The sequence below is a fragment of the Rhinoraja longicauda genome, chromosome 1 (genome assembly GCF_053455715.1).
Source record: "Rhinoraja longicauda isolate Sanriku21f chromosome 1, sRhiLon1.1, whole genome shotgun sequence".
Lineage (NCBI taxonomy): Eukaryota > Metazoa > Chordata > Chondrichthyes > Rajiformes > Arhynchobatidae > Rhinoraja > Rhinoraja longicauda.
Window position 1 is genome coordinate 30,554,571 of NC_135953.1, and position 19,787 is coordinate 30,574,357.

Sequence of the window (19,787 nt, forward strand, 5' to 3'; positions counted from 1 at the left end):
CTTGCTTAATGCAAGAGCCACATACGATAAAGTTCAGATGTTTGAGAGCCGCAAGACATGAACAAAAGAGCCGCAAGACATGAACTTAAATATTTTTACTAACCATGAACATTAAACTTATGTTTTATTCCAATGGGGTCTCAATTCATACCCAGTAAATAATTATAAAGCTTGAAATTTTTTCTTATTTACCTTTTATATTAACTGTGATGAAAAAAGGAGCTCAGCCAACATATTTCCACGAGCCGCATATTAAAGGTCAAAGAGCCGCATGTAGCTCGCGAGCCGCGGTTTGGCCACCCCTGCACTAGTGGATACATTCTCTCCACATCCACTCTATCCAAGTCTTTCACTATTCTGTATGTTTCAATGAGGTCCCCCCTCATTCTTCTAAACTCCAGCGAATACAGGCCCAGTGCCAACAAACGCTCATCAAAGGTTAACCTACTCATTCCTGGAATCATTCTTATAAACCTCCTCTGGACCCTCTCCAGAGCCAGCACATCCTTCCTCAGATATGATGTCCAAAATTGCTCACAATATTCCAAATGCGGCCTTACCAGCACCTTATAGAACCTCAGCATTACATCCCTGTTTTGGTAACAAGTCGTCTTGAAATAATTGCTAGCATTGAGTTTGCTTTCTTTACTACCAATTCGACTTGCAGATTAACTTTTTGGAAATCTTGCACCAGCATTCCCAAATTCCTTTGCACCACCAATTTCTTGATTATCACCCCATTTAGAAAATAGTCTATGCCTTTATTCCTGCGTGGGTCCACGCTTTCCGACATTATATTCCATCTGCCACTTCTCTGCCCACTCTCGTAACCTGTCCAAGTCCTTCTGCAGAGTCCCTGCTTTCTCTACACTACCTGCCCCTCCATCTATTTTCGTATCATCCTCAAACTTTGCCACAAAGCCTTAAATCCCCTCGCCGAAATCATTAATATACAATGTGAAGAGTAGATTGTCTTTCTGCAGACTGGTTAGCACACAGCAAAAGCTTTTCACTGTACGTCGGCACACGTGACAATAAACTAAACTGAACTTTACACCCATTACTGAGTGATTACACATAGTTCCAATGCCGATGCCACCACTGTGGTTGGTAGAATTACTGGATGTGATGAGTCAGTGCATGGGAGAGAAATAGAACACAAGGTTGTGCGGTGCTGCAATAACAACCTCTAAACATCACTAGAGTCTCCCCAATATCCTGCAACTCCGCTCTTGCTCCCCCTCCCCCCATTCATAACAAGGATAGAGTCCTCACTTTCCACCCCATCAGCCGTCGCATACAACAAATTATCCTCCAACATTTCCGCCACCTCCAACGGGATCCCACTACTGGCCACGTCTTCCCATCTCCAACCCTTTCTGCTTTCCGCAAAGACCGTTCCCTCCGAAACTCCCTGGTCCACTTGTCCCCTCCCACCCAAACCACCCCCTCCCCAGGTACTTTCCCCTGCAACATCAGGAGGTGCAACACCTGTCCCTTTACCTCCCCCCTCGACTCCATCCAAGGACCCAGTCTTTCCAGGTGAGGCAGAGGTTCACCTGCACGTCCTCCAACCTCATCTATTGTATTCGCTGTTCCAGATGTCAACTTCTCTACATCGGCGAGACCAAGCGCAGGCTCGGCGATCGTTTCGCTGAACACCTCTGTTCAGTCCGTCTCAACAACCTGTTCTCCCGATGGCTCAGTACTTCAACTCCCCCTTCCATTCCCAATCTGACCTTTCTGTCCTGGGCCTCCTCCATTGTCAGAGTGAGGCCCAGCGCAAATTGGAGGAACAGCACCTCATATTTTGCTTGGGCAGTTTACATCCCAGCGGTATGAACATTGACTTCTCTAACTTCAGGTAGTCCTTGCTTCCCCTCTCTATCCCAGCCCCCTTCCCAGTTCTTCCACTAGTCTTCCTGTCTCCGACTACATCCTATCTTTATCCCGCCCCCTCCCCTGACATCAGTCTGAAGAAGGGTCTCGAACCGAATGTCACCCATTCCTTCTCTCCCGAGATGCTGCCTGACCCGCTGAGTTACTCCAGCATTTTGTGTCTACCTAATAACTGACTTCAGAAAGGGAAAGTCAGGAGACCATGTGCCAGCTATTATTGATGGTTTCAGTGTTGATCGGAGTTATCAGCTGCAAATTCTTGGGCATTAACATCTCGAATTTCCTTTCCAGGGCCCAGCACGCAACTGCAATCACGAAGGAGGCACATGGCAGCTCTGAAGTTGAAAGGGAGTCAGTATATCTCTGAATACTCTATCTAACCTTTACAGATGTACTGTAGAAAGTATGTTGACTGGTTGCATCATGGCCTCGTATGGCAATTCCAGTGCACAAGAGTTGGTACAGAGTGCTGGACTCAGCCCGGACTATCATGGGCACAGCTCTCCCCTCCATTGAAAGCATCAACATGAGATGGTGCCTCAAGAAGGCAGCGTCTATAATTAATGATCCAACCATCAGTGTCATGCTGTCCTTTCACTGTTACCTATGGGCAGGTGCTACCATGGCTTGAGGTTCCACACCACCAGGTTCAGGAACAGTTACTTTCCGACAACTCTCAGATTCTTGAAACAATCCAAGATTCGTGAATTCTTGAACCCATACAATCCTAATCCTACCTCGACAGTGCTACATTACATCCAACCTCTTGCACTCTGTGGACTTGGGTTTTTTTCTAATGAAGTTTTTGCATTAAAGTCATGTTTTTGTGCAGTCTTCTTTCTTTGGGATTTTACATGTCAATTAGGTATAATTTATGTATTATTTGTTTTTGTGTGTATGATTAAGTTCAAGAGCTCAGGCATTTGTGATGCTGCAAGATTTTTGATTGTATTGTGCCTGATTTTTACTTGTGCATATGATAATAAACTTGAACCTGTACTTGAATTTCAGAGGACTGTTAAGAACCTTACTGTTCTGGGTCTAGAAAAAAAAAGACAGGCAAAGGGAGCAAAATATCCTTTCCCAACAGGACTTTTTTAAAAACAATATTGAAGCTTTACGCAAACAATTGGTGATTTTTATTCTGTATTTATTTAATTCAGTGAATTCTTTCATGTCACAATCTGAGACTTTTGACTACTGCTCATGTCCCAGGGATTCCAAAGAGTGAGTGGGAGTGTTGCACTTTTGCAAGGAGTTGATTAACACTTCCCTGAATTTTTCCCCTGTCCATCCAGCAATCTCTCTCAGGGGATGGAGTCAGTGATGCTGGCATCAAAAGCACAGTCACGAATGAGGACATTGACTGCCTCTCAACCCCCTGGTGAGTTCACCTCCCTTCCTGGCTCACATCTAATTCCACACCGTGGAATTTTACGCGAAAGATGGCCTTGACACCACCAAAGAATGCACGCACATCATGGTTTTCAGTGAGTCGCTGAGTCTCCTGTGTATTCTCCATCTGCCATCTGCTCTTTCAGAACATGAAACACAGAGCAGTAGAGCCCACAATGTTTATGCCAGCCATGATGCCATATTAAATTACTCCCATCTGCCTGCACACAGTCTATATCCCTCAATTCCCTACTTGTTCAAATGTCTAAATGCCGATTAAACATGCTATCGTATCTGTTTCCACCACCTCCCGTGGAGGCATATTCCAGACACCGAGTACTCTTTGAGTAAAAACAAATATCCCCCCCCCCCCCCCCTCACTTTACAGCTATCTCTCTATATTTGACTGGATTCACAGGGTTTCTGCTGCTGCTCTGCCTTCAGGTGCCTCAGAACTGTTTAGTTTTTTAAAAAGTCTCTCCACAGGGCGGCAGCGGTAGAGTTGCTGCCTTACAGCGCTTGCAGTGCCAGAGAACTGGGTTCGATCCTGACGATGGGTGCTGTCTGTATGGAGTTTGTACGTCCTTCCTGTGACCTGCGTGGGTTTTTTCCGAGATCTTCGGTTTCCTCCCATACTCCAAAGACGTACAGGTATGTAGGTAAATTGGCATGGTAAATGTAAAAATTGTCCCTAGTGTGTGTAGGATAGTGTTAATATGCGGGGATCGCTGGTCGTCGTGGACCTGGTGGGCTGAATAGGTATATCAAGCAGCACATATACCTATTAAAGAGCATTATTTTAAAGGAGATGCACCAATATTAGAGGAACACGATTTGATCCAAAGTGAATTTCCTTCTGGATGTTAATATACTTTACACATATTACAAGCAGTGCCAAGTAACTTGAACAGTCAACTTTCCAAATCAATGGGGCAGTTAAGAACCTTACTTCTCCGGGTCTGAAAAAAAAAGATTGTCACAGACAGCAAAATTTCCTTTCCCAGCAAGAATTGAGTAGGTTTCAGCTGACACAGGACAAAGCCCGCTTCCAGATCAAAGTATTTAAAACATATATTAAAGTCCACAAGACTCAATTGACGCATTCATGTAAAAACAGAAAATCTAAAAGATAAAAGATGCGCATGCTGGAAATCTAAAAACTGGAGCTACTCAGCAGAACAAAAGGTCATCAATCTGAATCATTAACAGTTTCCCTCCCCACAGATGCTGCCCAACCTGCTGAGTACCTATTAAGAAACAACCTATTATGTTTAGTTTTTATTTCAGATTTCTGGCATCTGCAAATTTTGCTTTTCCTTAATGATATAGCACACTGAAAAAATCCTGAATGTTTTAGGCTGTAATGCATAATCCAAGCACATTGAACTGATTAAAAAGCCTAGCATATTGAGTGGTGCGTTTAAAATTCACAGCATCTATCTTAGTGTGATTTCTTTTGCACTCTGTGAATTAACTGTCTTTAATAGCCTGCAACTTAAATTGAGACGTACTGATTAACTGTTCAGAAAATATGACAATAGGCTGAAGTGATAATTAATTTCAAGTTTATTCAATTCGATGCATATTGTTACTTTTGCTGATTTGTGAAGTTTTATTGAATTTCATTAAAAACTCAATGCCGCAATGATTGCTCTAATTCAAAAATTGATTGGTAGCAAAACTTCCCTTTGAAATTATTTAATCAGGCTGCATGTTCTCTTATTGAAATTTTCTGATTAGCGAATTAATTTATTGCATCGTATGGAAAGCGCATTCCCAATCTCGTTGTACCCCTGTACTATGACAATAAAGATATATTGTATTGTATTGTATATTGAAGGATAACCAGGATGGCAGATTAAAAAGCACTTTTCTGTTTTATTTTGTGTGAAATGTCTTAGCCAGTCAACCAGCCATCAGTCTCATCCATACCAACCTCCTCCAATTCCGTTTTGCTTTGTTAATCACCCAGAGCTACATCCTGACCTCGGCTATTTAATTCCTCTTAACTGCATGTCTAAACACTGATACTTTGCATGAAACAGCAAATGTTGGAGTGGGTAATACAGAAGGAGCTCATGGAGACCTTGGCTTTCAACCTTGCTTGTCATCTTCTGCTCGATATCATGATTCAAAACGGCACAACTACATCTTGTCCTTCCTTCAACTATTAACAACCATCCTTCATCATCTGTTCCTCTTGGTGGTGTGACAAAGCAAAGAATTGATTTATAAAAATGAGGCAATGATGAAGGCACAATTAATGTAAGTTTGTTGCAGTGAGATGTTTCACTGGATGCCAAGGCCACAGTGCTGGGTGTTGTCACACAAATCAAGTGCCAGTAATATCGTCCAATCTTGTTTTTCTTTCCTCTGGAAAGGACGCAATGCTGCTCCTTGATCACCATGGCCTTAGATTCATAGAACTAGGAAGCATGCCCTTCAGCCCACCTTGTCCATTGCAATCACATTGGCATTCTGGGCTTGCCCCATTTTCCAGTATTTGCTCCATAGCTCTCTAAACCCTTCATTATTTTCGGCACCGACATTGTGGGCCGAAGGGCCTGTTCCTGTGCTTTACTGCTGTATGTTTTATGGCTGCATTCATCTAGTCACATAAAACTCACTTCACTCCTGTCTGCTCTTTCCCATTGCCTGGAGTAACTCAACGGATCAGGCAGCATCTCTGGAGAACATAGATCGGTGACATTTTGCATCAGGATCTTACTTCAGCTGAAAACTCACCTATTCAGCTTCTTCAGAGGTGCTGTCTGACCCGCTGAGTTACTGCAGCACTTTGTGTCTACAATTCTATTCTATACTTTGAGACTGGGGCTGACATTAGATAAAACAGTTTTGTACATTAATGCCGATTAACAGAGTTAAATAATTTATCGTACCTTTCAGGTTATTCCAAAATATTTTATTATCCTTGATTTTACTATACTTTTCCTTGAAGGTGGCATTGCAGGTAGATACAGTAGTCAGAAAGGCCTTTGTCATATTGACCTTCATCAGCCAAAATATTGAGTATAGAAGTTGGGAGGTCATGTTGCTGTTATATAAGACGTTGGTGAGACCACATTTGGAGTATTGTGTTCAATTCTGAGCACCATGTTATAGGAATGATGTTATCAAGTTGGAAAGGGTAGAGGGAAGATTTGCGAGGATGTTTCCAGGACTTGAGGGTCTGAGATGTAGGGAAAGGTTAAGCAGACAGGAGAATGAGGGTGATCTTATAGAGGTGTATAAAATGATGAGAGGAATGGATCGGGTAGACGTAGTGTCTCTTGCCCAGAGAAGGGGAATAGAGAGCCAGAGGACATAGGTTTAAGATTAAGTGGGAAAGATTTAATAGGAATCTGAGGGGTAACTTTTTCACACAAAGGGTGGTGGGTGTATGGAACAAACTGCAAGAGAAGGTTGAATATGAAGATGAGGTAAAAGGGAATACAGGAGATATTGCAAAAGACTCTCGGAAGAATGGGAACAGAAGTTCTAGAGGGGAAAAGAAATTAAGGGCAGGGCCAATTGTGAACGATGTGAGAGGGGAGGTAAATACAGAAGTTAAAGTGTTGTACTTAAATGCGCGTAGTATAAAAAATAAAGTGGATGAGCTTGAGGCTCAGTTAGTCATGGGCAAGTATAATGTTGTAGGGATCACTGAGACATGGCTACAAGAGGACCAGGGCTGGGAACTGAATATTCAGGGGTACACAATGTATAGAAAAGACAGACAGGTGGGCAGAGGGGGTGGGGTTGCTCTGATGGTAAGGAATGATATTCATTCCCTTGCAAGGGGTGACATAGAATCAGGAGATGTTGAATCAGTATGGATAGAAATGAGAAATTGTAAGGGTAAAAAGACCCTAATGGGAGTTATCTATAGGCCCCCAAACAGTAGCCTCGACATAGGGTGCAAGTTGAATCAGGAGATAAAATTGGCGTGTCAAAAATGTAATGCTACGGTGGTTATGGGAGATTTCAACATGCAGGTAGACTGGGAAAATCAGGTTGGAAATGGACCCCAGGAAAGAGAGTTTGTAGAGTGCCTTCGAGATGGATTCTTAGAACAGCTTATACTGGAGCCTACCAGGGAGAAGGCAATTCTGAATTTAGTGTTGTGTAATGATCCTGATCTGATAAGGGGACTAGAGGTAAAAGAGCCATTAGGAGGCAGTGATCACAACATGATAAGTTTTATTCTGCAAATGGAAAGGCAGAAGGGAAAATCGGAAGTGTCGGTATTACAGTATAGCAAAGGGGATTACAGAGGCATGAGGCAGGAGCTGGCCAAAATTGATTGGAAGGAGGCCCTAGCAGGGAAGACGGTAGAACAGCAATGGCAGGTATTCCTGGGAATAATGCAGAGGTTGCAGGATCAATTTATTCCAAAGAGGTGGAAAGACTCTAAGGGGAGTAAGAGACACCTGTGGCTGACGAGGGAAGTCAGGGACAGCATAAAAATTAAGGAGAGGAAGTATAACATAGCAAAGAAGAGTGGGAAGATAGAGGATTGGGACTCTTTTAAAGAGCAACAAAAGTTAACTAAAAAGGCAATACGGGGAGAAAAGATGAGGTACGAGGGTAAACTAGCCAATAATATAAAGGAGGATAGCGAAAGTTTTTTTAGGTACGTGAAGAGGAAAAAAGTAGTCAAGGCAAATGTGGGTCCCTTGAAGACAGAAGCAGGGGAATTTATTATGGGGAACAAAGAAATGGCAGACGAGTTAAACTGTTACTTTGGATCTGTCTTCACTGAGGAAGATACACACAATCTCCCAAATGTTCTAGGGACCGGAGAACCTAGGGTGATGGAGGAACTGAAGGAAATCCACATTAGGCAGGAAATGGTTTTGGGTAGACTGATGGGACTGAAGGCTGATAAATCCCCAGGGCCTGATGGTCTGCATCCCAGAGTACTTAAGGAGGTGGCTCTAGAAATAGTGGAAGCATTGGAGATCATTTTTCAATGTTCTATAGATTCAGGATCAGTTCCTGTGGATTGGAGGATAGCAAATGTTATCCCACTTTTTAAGAAAGGAGGGAGAGAGAAAACGGGTAATTATGGACCAGTTAGTCTGACATCAGTGGTGGGGAAGATGCTGGAGTCAATTATAAAAGACGAAATTGCTGAGCATTTGGATAGCAGTAGCGGGATCATTCCGAGTCAGCATGGATTTACGAAGGGGAAATCATGCTTGACAAATCTACTGGAATTTTTTGAGGATGTAACTAGGAAAATTGACAAGGGAGAGTCAGTGGATGTGGTGTACCTCGACTTTCAGAAAGCCTTCGACAAGGTCCCACATAGGAGATTAGTGGGCAAAATTAGGGCACATGGTATTGGGGGTAGGGTACTGACATGGATAGAAAATTGGTTGACAGACAGAAAGCAAAGAGTGGGGATAAATGGGTCCCTTTCGGAATGGCAGGCAGTGACCAGTGGGGTACCGCAAGGTTCGGTGCTGGGACCCCAGCTATTTACGATATACATTAATGACTTAGACGAAGGGATTAAAAGTACCATTAGCAAATTTGCAGATGGTACTAAGTTGGGGGGTAGTGTGAATTGTGAGGAAGATGCAATAAGGCTGCAGGGTGACTTGGACAGGTTGTGTGAGTGGGCGGATACATGGCAGATGCAGTTTAATGTAGATAAGTGTGAGGTTATTCACTTTGGAAGCAAGAATAGAAAGGCAGATTATTATCTGAATGGTGTCAAGTTAGGAGGAGGGGGAGTTCAACGAGATCTGGGTGTCCTAGTGCATCAGTCAATGAAAGGAAGCATGCAGGTACAGCAGGCAGTGAAGAAAGCCAATGGAATGTTGGCCTTCGTAACAAGAGGAGTTGAGTATAGGAGCAAAGAGGTCCTTCTACAGTTGTACCGGGCCCTGGTGAGACCGCACCTGGAGTACTGTGTGCAGTTTTGGTCTCCAAATTTGAGGAAGGATATTCTTGCTATGGAGGGCGTGCAGCGTAGGTTCACTAGGTTAATTCCCGGAATGGCGGGACTGTCGTATGTTGAAAGGCTGGAGCGATTGGGCTTGTATACACTGGAATTTAGAAGGATGAGGGGGGATCTTATTGAAACATATAAGATAATTAGGGGATTGGACACATTAGAGGCAGATAACATGTTCCCAATGTTGGGGGAGTCCAGAACAAGGGGCCACACTTTAAGAATAAGGGGTAGGCTATTTAGAACGGAGATGAGGAAGAACTTTTTCAGTCAGAGGGTGGTGAAGGTGTGGAATTCTCTGCCTCAGAAGGCAGTGGAGGCCAGTTCGTTGGATGCTTTCAAGAGAGAGCTGGATAGAGCTCTTAAGGATAGCGGAGTTAGGGGGTATGGGGAGAAGGCAGGAACGGGGTACTGATTGAGAGTGATCAGCCATGATCGCATTGAATGGCGGTGCTGGCTCGAAGGGCTGAATGGCCTACTCCTGCACCTATTGTCTATTGTCTATTGTCTATTGTTGTTGAGGAAGGGACTTTTGCAACTTGTAAGAAACAATTGGACAGGTACACGAATAGGACATGTTTTGAGGTATATGGGCCAAACGCAGGCAGGTGGGACATGTGGATGGGACATGTTGGTTGGTGTGGGCAAGTTGGGCTGAAGGGCCTGTTTCCATGCTGTGTGACTATGACAATTAAGTACTTTTGAGGTGTAATGTTATGAGGGTGGTTATTGTGGTTCCTTTAAGCAATCTTAAAAAAATGTAAGCAGTAAAACACTCCGTGTGAAAAAGTTACTCTGCGTCTACCCGATCTATTCTTCTCATCATTTTATAGACCTCTAAACCCATAAATATTTTGCACAAAAGATTCAATCAGAACTCATTTGTACAATACTTCCATATTCTCATAGTTAATTATTCAATATCATGTTCAATTAGTCAATATCACGTTCAAGTCTTTGAAGTTGCTGGTTAAAACTGGACTTAAGGTCTACTTCTTCTAGTGTATTCTGAAGTTATACATTGGGTCGTATCATGCTTGAGCCGCTTCACATCTTACATTCCTGAGATTACCATGAGGCTTTGCACCTGCAATCATCCCCTGCATTTGGGCAGTCTGTGATTACTCTGAAAGTCTGAATAGTTGGTCGGTCCTGAGGCCCCACCTCCCTGAACTGTTCTTGACAAGTCATGTTGTCAAAGACCTTTTCAGTCAGAGACATTTAAAAACTGTCACAATATATGCACAGAATTAATCAAATTAAAAATTAGTTACAAAAAAAAAGTTAAATAAAGCACATTGAAGGTATTTATTCACAAAATGCTGGAGTAACTCAGCAGGTCAGGCAGCATCTCGGGAGAGAAGGAATGGGTGACGTTTCGAGTCGAGACCCTTCTTCAGTCTGAAGGGTCTCGACCCGAAACGTCACCCATTCCTTCTCTCCCGAAATGCTGCCTGACCTGCTGAGTTACTCCAGCATTTTGTGAATAAATACCTTCGATTTGTACCAGCATCTGCAGTTATTTTCTTATACTAAATAAAGCACATTTATCTGATGAAAACTAATGAAACCATTAATATTGATTATTAATCGTAACTTAAATATTGATTAAACTATCGGATGTGAAATAAATCAGTAACCTGCACCTTAACTACTATTCACCTGCACCTTAACTACTCCATTCACATCAACAGCCTATCTTGTTTTACAAGGTTTGCCAAATGCTGATGGGCCAGGCATCTAGCACCTCAGCTCAGGACATCCAGGCAGCATTCACTGGGATTTGACCTCCACGGCATTTTGCTTTGATACATAGTTTATGAATAGACTGACCCACAAGCAGCACCTCATTATCAGTTCTCTTTCAAACCACTGTCAAAAGTAGAGCCTGATCCAGTCGATCAAAGCAACAGACATCAAGGCCAGCTTTTATTTCCCTTCCAGAAATATATAATCCCCATCACAGTAGAGCCTTTCATTTCACTAATTAGTCCCTGCTTTTAATCTTTTTTTGATTTTTTTCCATGTCCTTTCAGATTTATGTCCTGGTTGAGCAGCGGAGGAAACCACAAGCAAAACATCAATGAACATTGGCTAGAGAACAAGCCATGGTTGTTACTTTCTCCATGATTTCTAACTAAAGTTGTGAGAGGAATGCAGACTACCATTTGATTGACCTGGACAATACCAATATGGCTAAAACAATTCAAAACTTAATAATATTTTTCAGAATCCCACAGGTACAAGAATAACACGTAGGCATTTAATACAGTGCAGTCATTATACATAACAAAAAAAGTGATTTTTTTACTGTGACACTAACTTACACAGTCCAATGGCCAAAAGTTAAGGAATAAAAAAAAATTGTATGTCCTAAGTATAAGAATAAAAGTATTAGAAAAGAGATGAGGATGAATTTCTTTAGTCAGAGGGTGGTGAATCTGTGGAATTCATTGCCATAGATGGTTGTGGAGCCCGTCTTTAGGCATTTTTAAAGTGGAGATGAACAGGTTCCGGATTAGTAAGGGTGTCAAAGGTTACAAGGAGAAGGCAGGAGAATGGGGCTGCCATGAAAAGATAGACCAGCCATGATTGAATGGTGAATTAGACTCAGTAACTTTCAGCTGAGCATGATTTAATGACGTTTGCTGACACAACCAATGAATGTTGAAAAGTGGGATAAGTTCCTTTCATCATTGCATCATTGAGGATATTTGCTCGAGTCACATATCAACCAATGGAGCTTCACAGATTTCTCTCCCATAGCCTGTCACCGATATGTAGCCTGCCACAGCAAGCACACCCACACTCAATTCAACGGTCAACTAAAATTTTAAGAGCACGTTGCTTCAAGTGTGTTTGTTTTTTTCACTAATCCTTGCATAGGTTTACAGTTACTTTGTAAGGAGATCGTTCTAAAGAAGAGTCCCGAGCGGAAACATTGCCGATCCATGTTCACCAGAGATGCTGATTGACCCACTGAGTCACTCCAGCACTTTGTGTCTTTTTTTGATAAACTTTCTCCACAATTTTGATTTTCCACCGGCCACAACACAAAACGCTCAGCAGACATTATTTCTTGCACTGATTGTAACATTTGCTTACCCTTGCTGTTGGTGCACTTTTGACGGTTGCACAACTGTGCCACACTAGGGCTTGGCTCAAGCTTACAAAATCTGCTGTCTTCCTCTGTTTTATTAGTGTCCGTGTTGATGCATTTCACCATCCGGTGCTGAGTACCTCCTCCACAGGATGCAGAACACTACAGTATTGAAGCAAAGATCTATTAATATAAATAGTACCAAAAAGAAACTCTCTTCATTCACGTAAATGAGTGAAAGGAGTACACTCATAACAAGTAATAAAAACAGAAACTGGTGACACAAGAGATGGCAGTTGCTGAAATCTGGAGCAAGAAACTGTTGGAAGAACTCAGCAGGTCAAGCAGCATCTGTGAAGAGAAAATGCAAGTTACTGTTTCTGCTCAATGTCTTCTTAACAGAGATGGGAAATGTTAATGATGGACACGTTTTTAAATAAAGAGAAGTAAGGAAGGAGAAAAAGAGGAAAATAAAATAATAAAGAAAAATTCAGGTTAATTACAATGAGAAATTGTTAATATTACCAAATATAAGGTATTGAATGAAACAGAAAAGTTATTTTGAAGAGAGGTGATCAAACTTAAATGAGTTTGCATCTCTCCACAGATGCTGCCTGAGCATGTTGTTTTGTTCTTTATTAAAACAACAGCTGTTTCTTATCCAAAAAACCTCAAAACAACTTTCATAATTTATATGCATAAATTTTTTTACCCTTCAGAGAATGTTCTTTGTATCTACCATATAGGAATCCAAATCAGGATAACAAGGGTAACCATTTGGACTGAGAAAGTGTCTTGCCATTTTGTGACAAATCCCCATGGTTCCTCTGCTCCGGGAGCTTCTGGTTCTTGTCATAGAGTGATAGAATCATACAGCATGGAAACATGCCCTTTGGTTCAACTTGCCCATCCCAACCAAGATGCCCCATTGTGGGGCAGTGGTCATTGGGCACATTCCAAAGACATGAATCCTTAGGTTCATTATGTTCATGCCTTGTCAGCTAGTGAACGTTGCAAGCCTATTGTTGTCAATAAGTAAAATTTTGTTTCTATTTTCCTCAAGGAATTTATATAGATGTTCAGAGTTTGCCGCTGAAAGATAAATTCTATAGATTTACTGGGTCTTTTTATCACCTGAGATTTTTTTTTTCATGATTTTTGACCATCTAGATTATTTCCACCAATGTTACCTATTTCTCCGCAAATCAAAGATGCATAAATCATGAGCCTGTGATCACAAAAAAAATAGAAGAGAATATCATACAGGTTAATTCAAAAGTTGACTAAGGCTTGAATTTAAAATCTAGGACCTGCAAATGTACAAATTCTAAAGACTCAGCACCAACTGGAATGTGGGTTTATTTAATAAAGCTACACATTTTACAACAGTTCAGTGGTGGTATTATAATGATATTGCAGGTCTTTGGAAATGTACATGTGAAATTTAAGTATTCATTCATTATAGCAGGCTATATTTTCGTATACTTTATTTACAAAGAATTAACTGATTGGATTGGAAGTGTTTAATCTGCACTGAAGAATTTGATTGGATTTGATTTTATTAGATCTGTAATACATTGGACGTCCATATGATTTGATTGTATTGTGTTAGATTGACATTGGCCTGGACTACTAGATATAATTTTTTTTTTTTTACAGTAGATGTTAATATAATCTTTTCCTGTTTAAAACTGATTTAATTTGATTGTTTCTGGTAAATTGAACACCATGAGAGTGTTCAAATAACATGCACTGTTAAATTAACATGATTGCAGAAAGCTTGATTAAATAAATTATATTAGAATTTTCAGTAATATTTTGTTTTCTTTTGCAGGAAATAGTGAGGGGGAACCTCGTTGAAACTTATCAAATAGTGAAAGGCTTGCATAGAGTGGATGTGGAGAGGATGTTTCTGCTAATGGGGGAGTCTAGGACTAGAGATCATAGCCTCAAAATTAAAGGACGTTCATTTAAAAAGGAAATGGGGAGGAATTTCTTTAGTCAGAGGGTGGTGAACATTTTTAAAGCAGAGATATATCCTTGGTTAGTACTTGGTCAGGGGTTATGGGGAGAAGGCAGGAGAACGGGGTTCGGAGGGAGAGATAGATCAGCCATGATTGAATGGCGGAGTAGATTTGATTGGCCAAATGGCCTAATTCTGCTCCTATCACATGATCATGTGACCTTATGAAATGATGAAGAATAAAGGAATGTACCAGTGACTAAACTGGTAGAGAAAGGAAGTTATTCTGCGTCTGCTGCCACAAGATGCTAATAACCAAAGGGTTGTAAAGTCAACTGACTTAAATATTGATAGCTCAAGCTGTTTTTATTTTCCAGCTGCTTGCCATTTAACTGTGTTTCAAAGCTTCATTCCATCATTTTAATCAATGGCATTTCATTGGCACTGGTATGGGTTTATTAGTGTTACGTGTACCGAGATACAGTGCAAAATTTTATTTTGCATGCTATCCAGGTAAATCAGATAATACATCAGTACAAGTTAGGAGGAGGGGGAGTTCAACGAGATCTGGGTGTCCTAGTGCATCAGTCAATGAAAGGAAGCATGCAGGTACAGCAGGCAGTGAAGAAAGCCAATGGAATGTTGGCCTTCGTAACAAGAGGAGTTGAGTATAGGAGCAAAGAGGTCCTTCTACAGTTGTACCGGGCCCTGGTGAGACCGCACCTGGAGTACTGTGTGCAGTTTTGGTCTCCAAATTTGAGGAAGGATATTCTTGCTATGGAGGGCGTGCAGCGTAGGTTCACTAGGTTAATTCCCGGAATGGCGGGACTGTCGTATGTTGAAAGGCTGGAGCGATTGGGCTTGTATACACTGGAATTTAGAAGGATGAGGGGGGATCTTATTGAAACATATAAGATAATTAGGGGATTGGACACATTAGAGGCAGGAAACATGTTCCCAATGTTGGGGGAGTCCAGAACAAGGGGCCACAGTTTAAGAATAAGGGGTACGCCATTTAGAACGGAGATGAGGAAGAACTTTTTCAGTCAGAGAGTGGTGAAGGTGTGGAATTCTCTGCCTCAGAAGGCAGTGGAGGCCAGTTCGTTGGATGCTTTCAAGAGAGAGCTGGATAGAGCTCTTAAGGATAGCGGAGTGAGGGGGTATGGGGAGAAGGCAGGAACGGGGTACTGATTGAGAGTGATCAGCCATGATCACATTGAATGGCGGTGCTGGCTCAAAGGGCTGAATGGCCTACTCCTGCACCTATTGTCTATTGTCTATTAAAAGGTAGTGCAAAAGAGAAAATATTCAGAGTACTGAACATAGTGTTACAGCTGCAGGGAAAGTGCCTGTGGCTATGTAACGATCCCTTCTGTTTCCTCAAAATATAAAATCATTTCTAATCGCCAGATGTGGGCAAAAGGTTTGCCATGCTTAGAAATATTTTTTCTCTATTTATAAGTTCCTAGTTGAATTGTACAGAATGTGAAATTAAAGCTATTTGAGATGACCTCAGTGGGCCTTTTGCAAATTGATTTTAATGCACATCCTGAGATTATTCTCTGTTAACACTGAACCAAGAGACTGGAAATAATAGTTCACTAATTGTCCTCCAAAAGCCTTTAATAGTTAGGTAATTTTAGTAATATTAAAGCATCTAATGGATAGTAAGACATTTCAGTTTGCATTCAGTTCAATTTTTTGTTAAACAAGTTTGCATCTAGCAGCTACTGGACCTTCCTTGTTCAAAAATACCTTTCAGTGAAGGAAAATCTGCCGACCTTATCTGGCTGCTTTGTATGTGATCTCAGTTCTGTTCAGTTTAGTTTATTATTATGTGTACCGAGCGAGGTACAGTGAAAAGCTTTTGTTGTGTGCCAACCAGTCAGTGGAAAGACAATACATGATTACAATCGAGCTATTTACAGTGTATAGATACATGATAAAGGAATAACGTTTAGAACAAGGTAAAGCCAGTTGAGTCCAATTAAAGATAGTCCAAGGGATCGCAGAACCACACCCATGTAATTGATTCTTAATCATCTTTTTAAGAGGTAAAGCAAGCCATTTCTGATGAAAGGCCGTTAACCTGAAATGTTGACTAGTTTCTCTTTCCACAGTTGCTATTTGACTAATACGGATGTCAGAAGTTATGGGGAGAAGGCAGGAGAATGGGGTTAGAGGGAGAGACTAGTACGGGTATCAGAGGCTATGGGGAGAAGGCAGAAGAATGGGGTTAGGAGGGAGAGATAGATCAGCCACGATTGAATGGCAGAGTAGACTTGATGGGCTGAACAGCCTAATTCTGCTCATATCACTTATGATCTTGACAAGTTTCTATTTTTATTTTTGATTCCAGCATCAGCAATTTTATTTGATATTCAAGCAAGCCATTACATTCTAACCAGAAATGAACAACAACATTCCCAGCAAGAATGAAGAAAATAACTAAAATTACTCTAATCTGAGCAGGGAATTTGGACAACATTTCTGAAAACAGTCCTGCGGGTGTGTAAAGCACATAATAATATGTTTTTATTGTGGTAAATATGAGACTCTTTCCATTTATTTGAATTAGTTACCACAGAGTTGAGGTTGTTAATATCAGGAGCACCACAATTCCAATGACTTCCTTGCATGTGACATTATATTAGAAATTAAAATGTGCAGAGAGGATGAGCCAAATAATATCATATATATCTTGAAGATAGACACAGAAAACTGGAGTAACCCTTCTTCAGACCTCTCTCATATATCGTGAATTGCTTTCAGTGTGTATCACGCCTAGTGATATTATATTTAATATAATTTTATCCTGACTCTGCAAGACCCCAGAGCTTTAATATTCCAAATAAAGGTAGAAAAATTATGTGTAGTATAAACACAATTTTAACTAATGCAGAGATTTCATATTTAATTCAATTCTGATGTGTAATTGATTATTTTGTCCTTAATTTTCAACAGAAATTGAAGTCCCAGATCTGAGTGTTTCACCCACCTCACTCCAGGTTCCAGTCACCCACTCGGTGCACGGCTGATTATTGCAGGGTATGGTGGCTTGAGGCTGTACTTTAGGATTGCACGGCTTGTGCCCCACACAGTAAACTGACCGTTCTTGCATTCCAATGCCACACGTTTTTGAACACTGGAGGAAAATGCATGTAAGACAAATTACATTCATTTTAACAAAATCAAAACCCCTTTCCCATAACTTGATCCGAATCAAGGAACTGACTCTGTCACCTTACTCCAAGCAGAAATATTCCATTCACTGCAGGCCTTTGGATTACAGTGAAGATTTGTGGCTGGTTTGGCTCCTAGTAACTGGCAGTGGAAAGGTCGCAGCGGTCTTTTATCTCGAGTATCCATACACTGTACATCACGGATTTTAATACCACCTCCACAGTTTTCTGAACACTGCAATGTACCAAGCAAGGAACAGTAAGTAAAACAGTTCATGCATCAGGAAGAAAAAAAATATTTACACTTATTCCAGCAGAGAGAATCTACTTAAATATAATATGCTATGCGATGTTATATTTAAACTAAAACATAGAATGATAGATTTCTAGACATTAGTGGAATCAAAGCAAATGGAGGTAGATTGGGTTTTGGTGTTGAAGTGGAAAATGAGCTGTAATCTTGTTGTATGGTGGAACTGGATCAAGGGGCAAAATTTTCTACTCCTTCTGTTTCTTTTTTTTTTATGTAGCAACGAATGTGGCTTGTTTTTTTATCATTCTGAAATGACAACTTGTTTTCATCTCATGAGGCAGTGCAGAGTAGGTTCACGAGATTAATCCCCAGGATGGCGGGACTGTCATATGAGGAAAGATTGGAAAGACTGGGCTTGTATTCACCGGAATTTAGGAGGATGAGAGGGGATCTCATAGAAACGGATAAAATGTAAAAAGGCTGGACAAGCTAGATACAGGAAAAATGTTTCCAATGGTGGGCGTCCAGAACCAGGGGCCACCGTCTAAGAATAAAGGGGAGGCCATTTAAAATTGAGGTGAGAAAAAACGTTTTCACCCAGAGAGTTATGAATTTGTGGAATTCTATGCCGCAAAAGGAAGTGGAGGCCAATTCACTGGATGAATTTAACAGAGAGTTAGATAAAGCTCTAGGGGCTAGTGGAATCAAGGGATATGGGGAGAAGGCAGGCACAGGTTACTGATGATCAGCCTTGATCACAATGAATGGCGGTGCTGGCTCGTCAGGCCAAATGGCCTCCTCCTGCACCTATTTTCTATGTTTCTATTGACGCCTGAGCTGCTGAGTATTTCCAGCATTTTTTTGCACATACTCCCAACTCTCTGTCCATCATCCATGCCTCTGCTCATGACACCTTCCGTGCAACCAAGGGAGATGCCGCACCTGCTTCTGCACTGCCAGTGCATGTACTTGATGTTCTCCGTCCCATCCCAAGGAGAATATGGATAGATGACATTTCGGGTCAGGACCATTCTTCAGACCACCCTACCCAACACGTCATCTATCGATGTTCTCCAGAGATGCTGCCTGACCCGCTGAGTCACTCCAGCACTTTGTCGTTTTGTGCAAGCCAGCATCTGCAGCTCCTTGTTTCTGTATTTCTTACAAGAACGATTTGAACCATTCTTGAACCCTTGTCTCTGTCTGTCTGTTAACCTCTTCCCATGTAAGAGCTCAAAATAGAATGCTTGTTGTTTTGTGCCTTGGTATTGTGCACGCACATGACTCCTGCCAAACACATAATGTGTAAGTGCTTTGCAGAATACATCGATTCAGTCTTCAAGTACGATGCTGAACTACCAGGGAGAGGTGAGGAATATAATGAATCAGGACAAGGTGGCCTCTTCCCACAGCCATTCTGACCATATATTACAGCGTCTGAGCTCAACACTGGATTCAATATTTACTGAATCATTAGTTCTAGCTCTTGCATTTCATAGTTCCAATATTCATAGTTCATTTTTCTTCTGGTAAATTTGGTTAATTATTCAGCTTCTTCAATTGTTAAAAGTTTTTTCTTACTGCAGTTCTATGGCTGTCGGTAGCTATTTTCAACATATGGCTGTAGCTGTGAGAGCCAGAAGATTAAGTAATCACAGAGACCTTCATCAAGCCACTGACTACCCTATCCTTTGTACTTTGAAGAATAATTCTATCCTACACACTTGAGGCAATTTACAGAAGCCAATTAACCTGCAAAATAGTACATATTTGGAATGTGGAGGTACCTGGACAAAACCCACACGGTCAAAGGGAGACTCCACACAGACAACACCTGAGGTCAGGATTGAACCTGTACCTCTGGCGCTGTAACCTAGCAGCTCTATTGCTTTGCCACTGTGCCACCTTGGTGAAATAACATAGCACAATAAAGATCTTTCTAAAGATTCAGAATGATATGGGCCAAACACAGGCAATGAGACTAGCTTAAATGGGAGTTCATGGTCAGCAACGACTTTGGGCTGAAGGGCCTG

At 41.4% G+C, this 19,787-nt stretch overlaps 1 protein-coding gene across 1 annotated transcript in view; it reads right to left on the bottom strand.

The window, feature by feature from the left end:
- LOC144608742 (A disintegrin and metalloproteinase with thrombospondin motifs 12-like) overlaps positions 1–19,787 on the bottom strand; it is a 417,538-nt gene that overhangs the window by 38,370 nt on the left and 359,381 nt on the right. The window contains exons 21-23 of the mRNA XM_078426828.1: positions 17,563–17,736; positions 17,318–17,464; positions 12,362–12,518 (exon numbers count right to left, since the gene is read on the bottom strand). Coding sequence (XP_078282954.1) covers positions 12,362–12,518; positions 17,318–17,464; positions 17,563–17,736 — 478 coding nt within the window. The remainder of the gene's footprint in view (positions 1–12,361; positions 12,519–17,317; positions 17,465–17,562; positions 17,737–19,787) is intronic.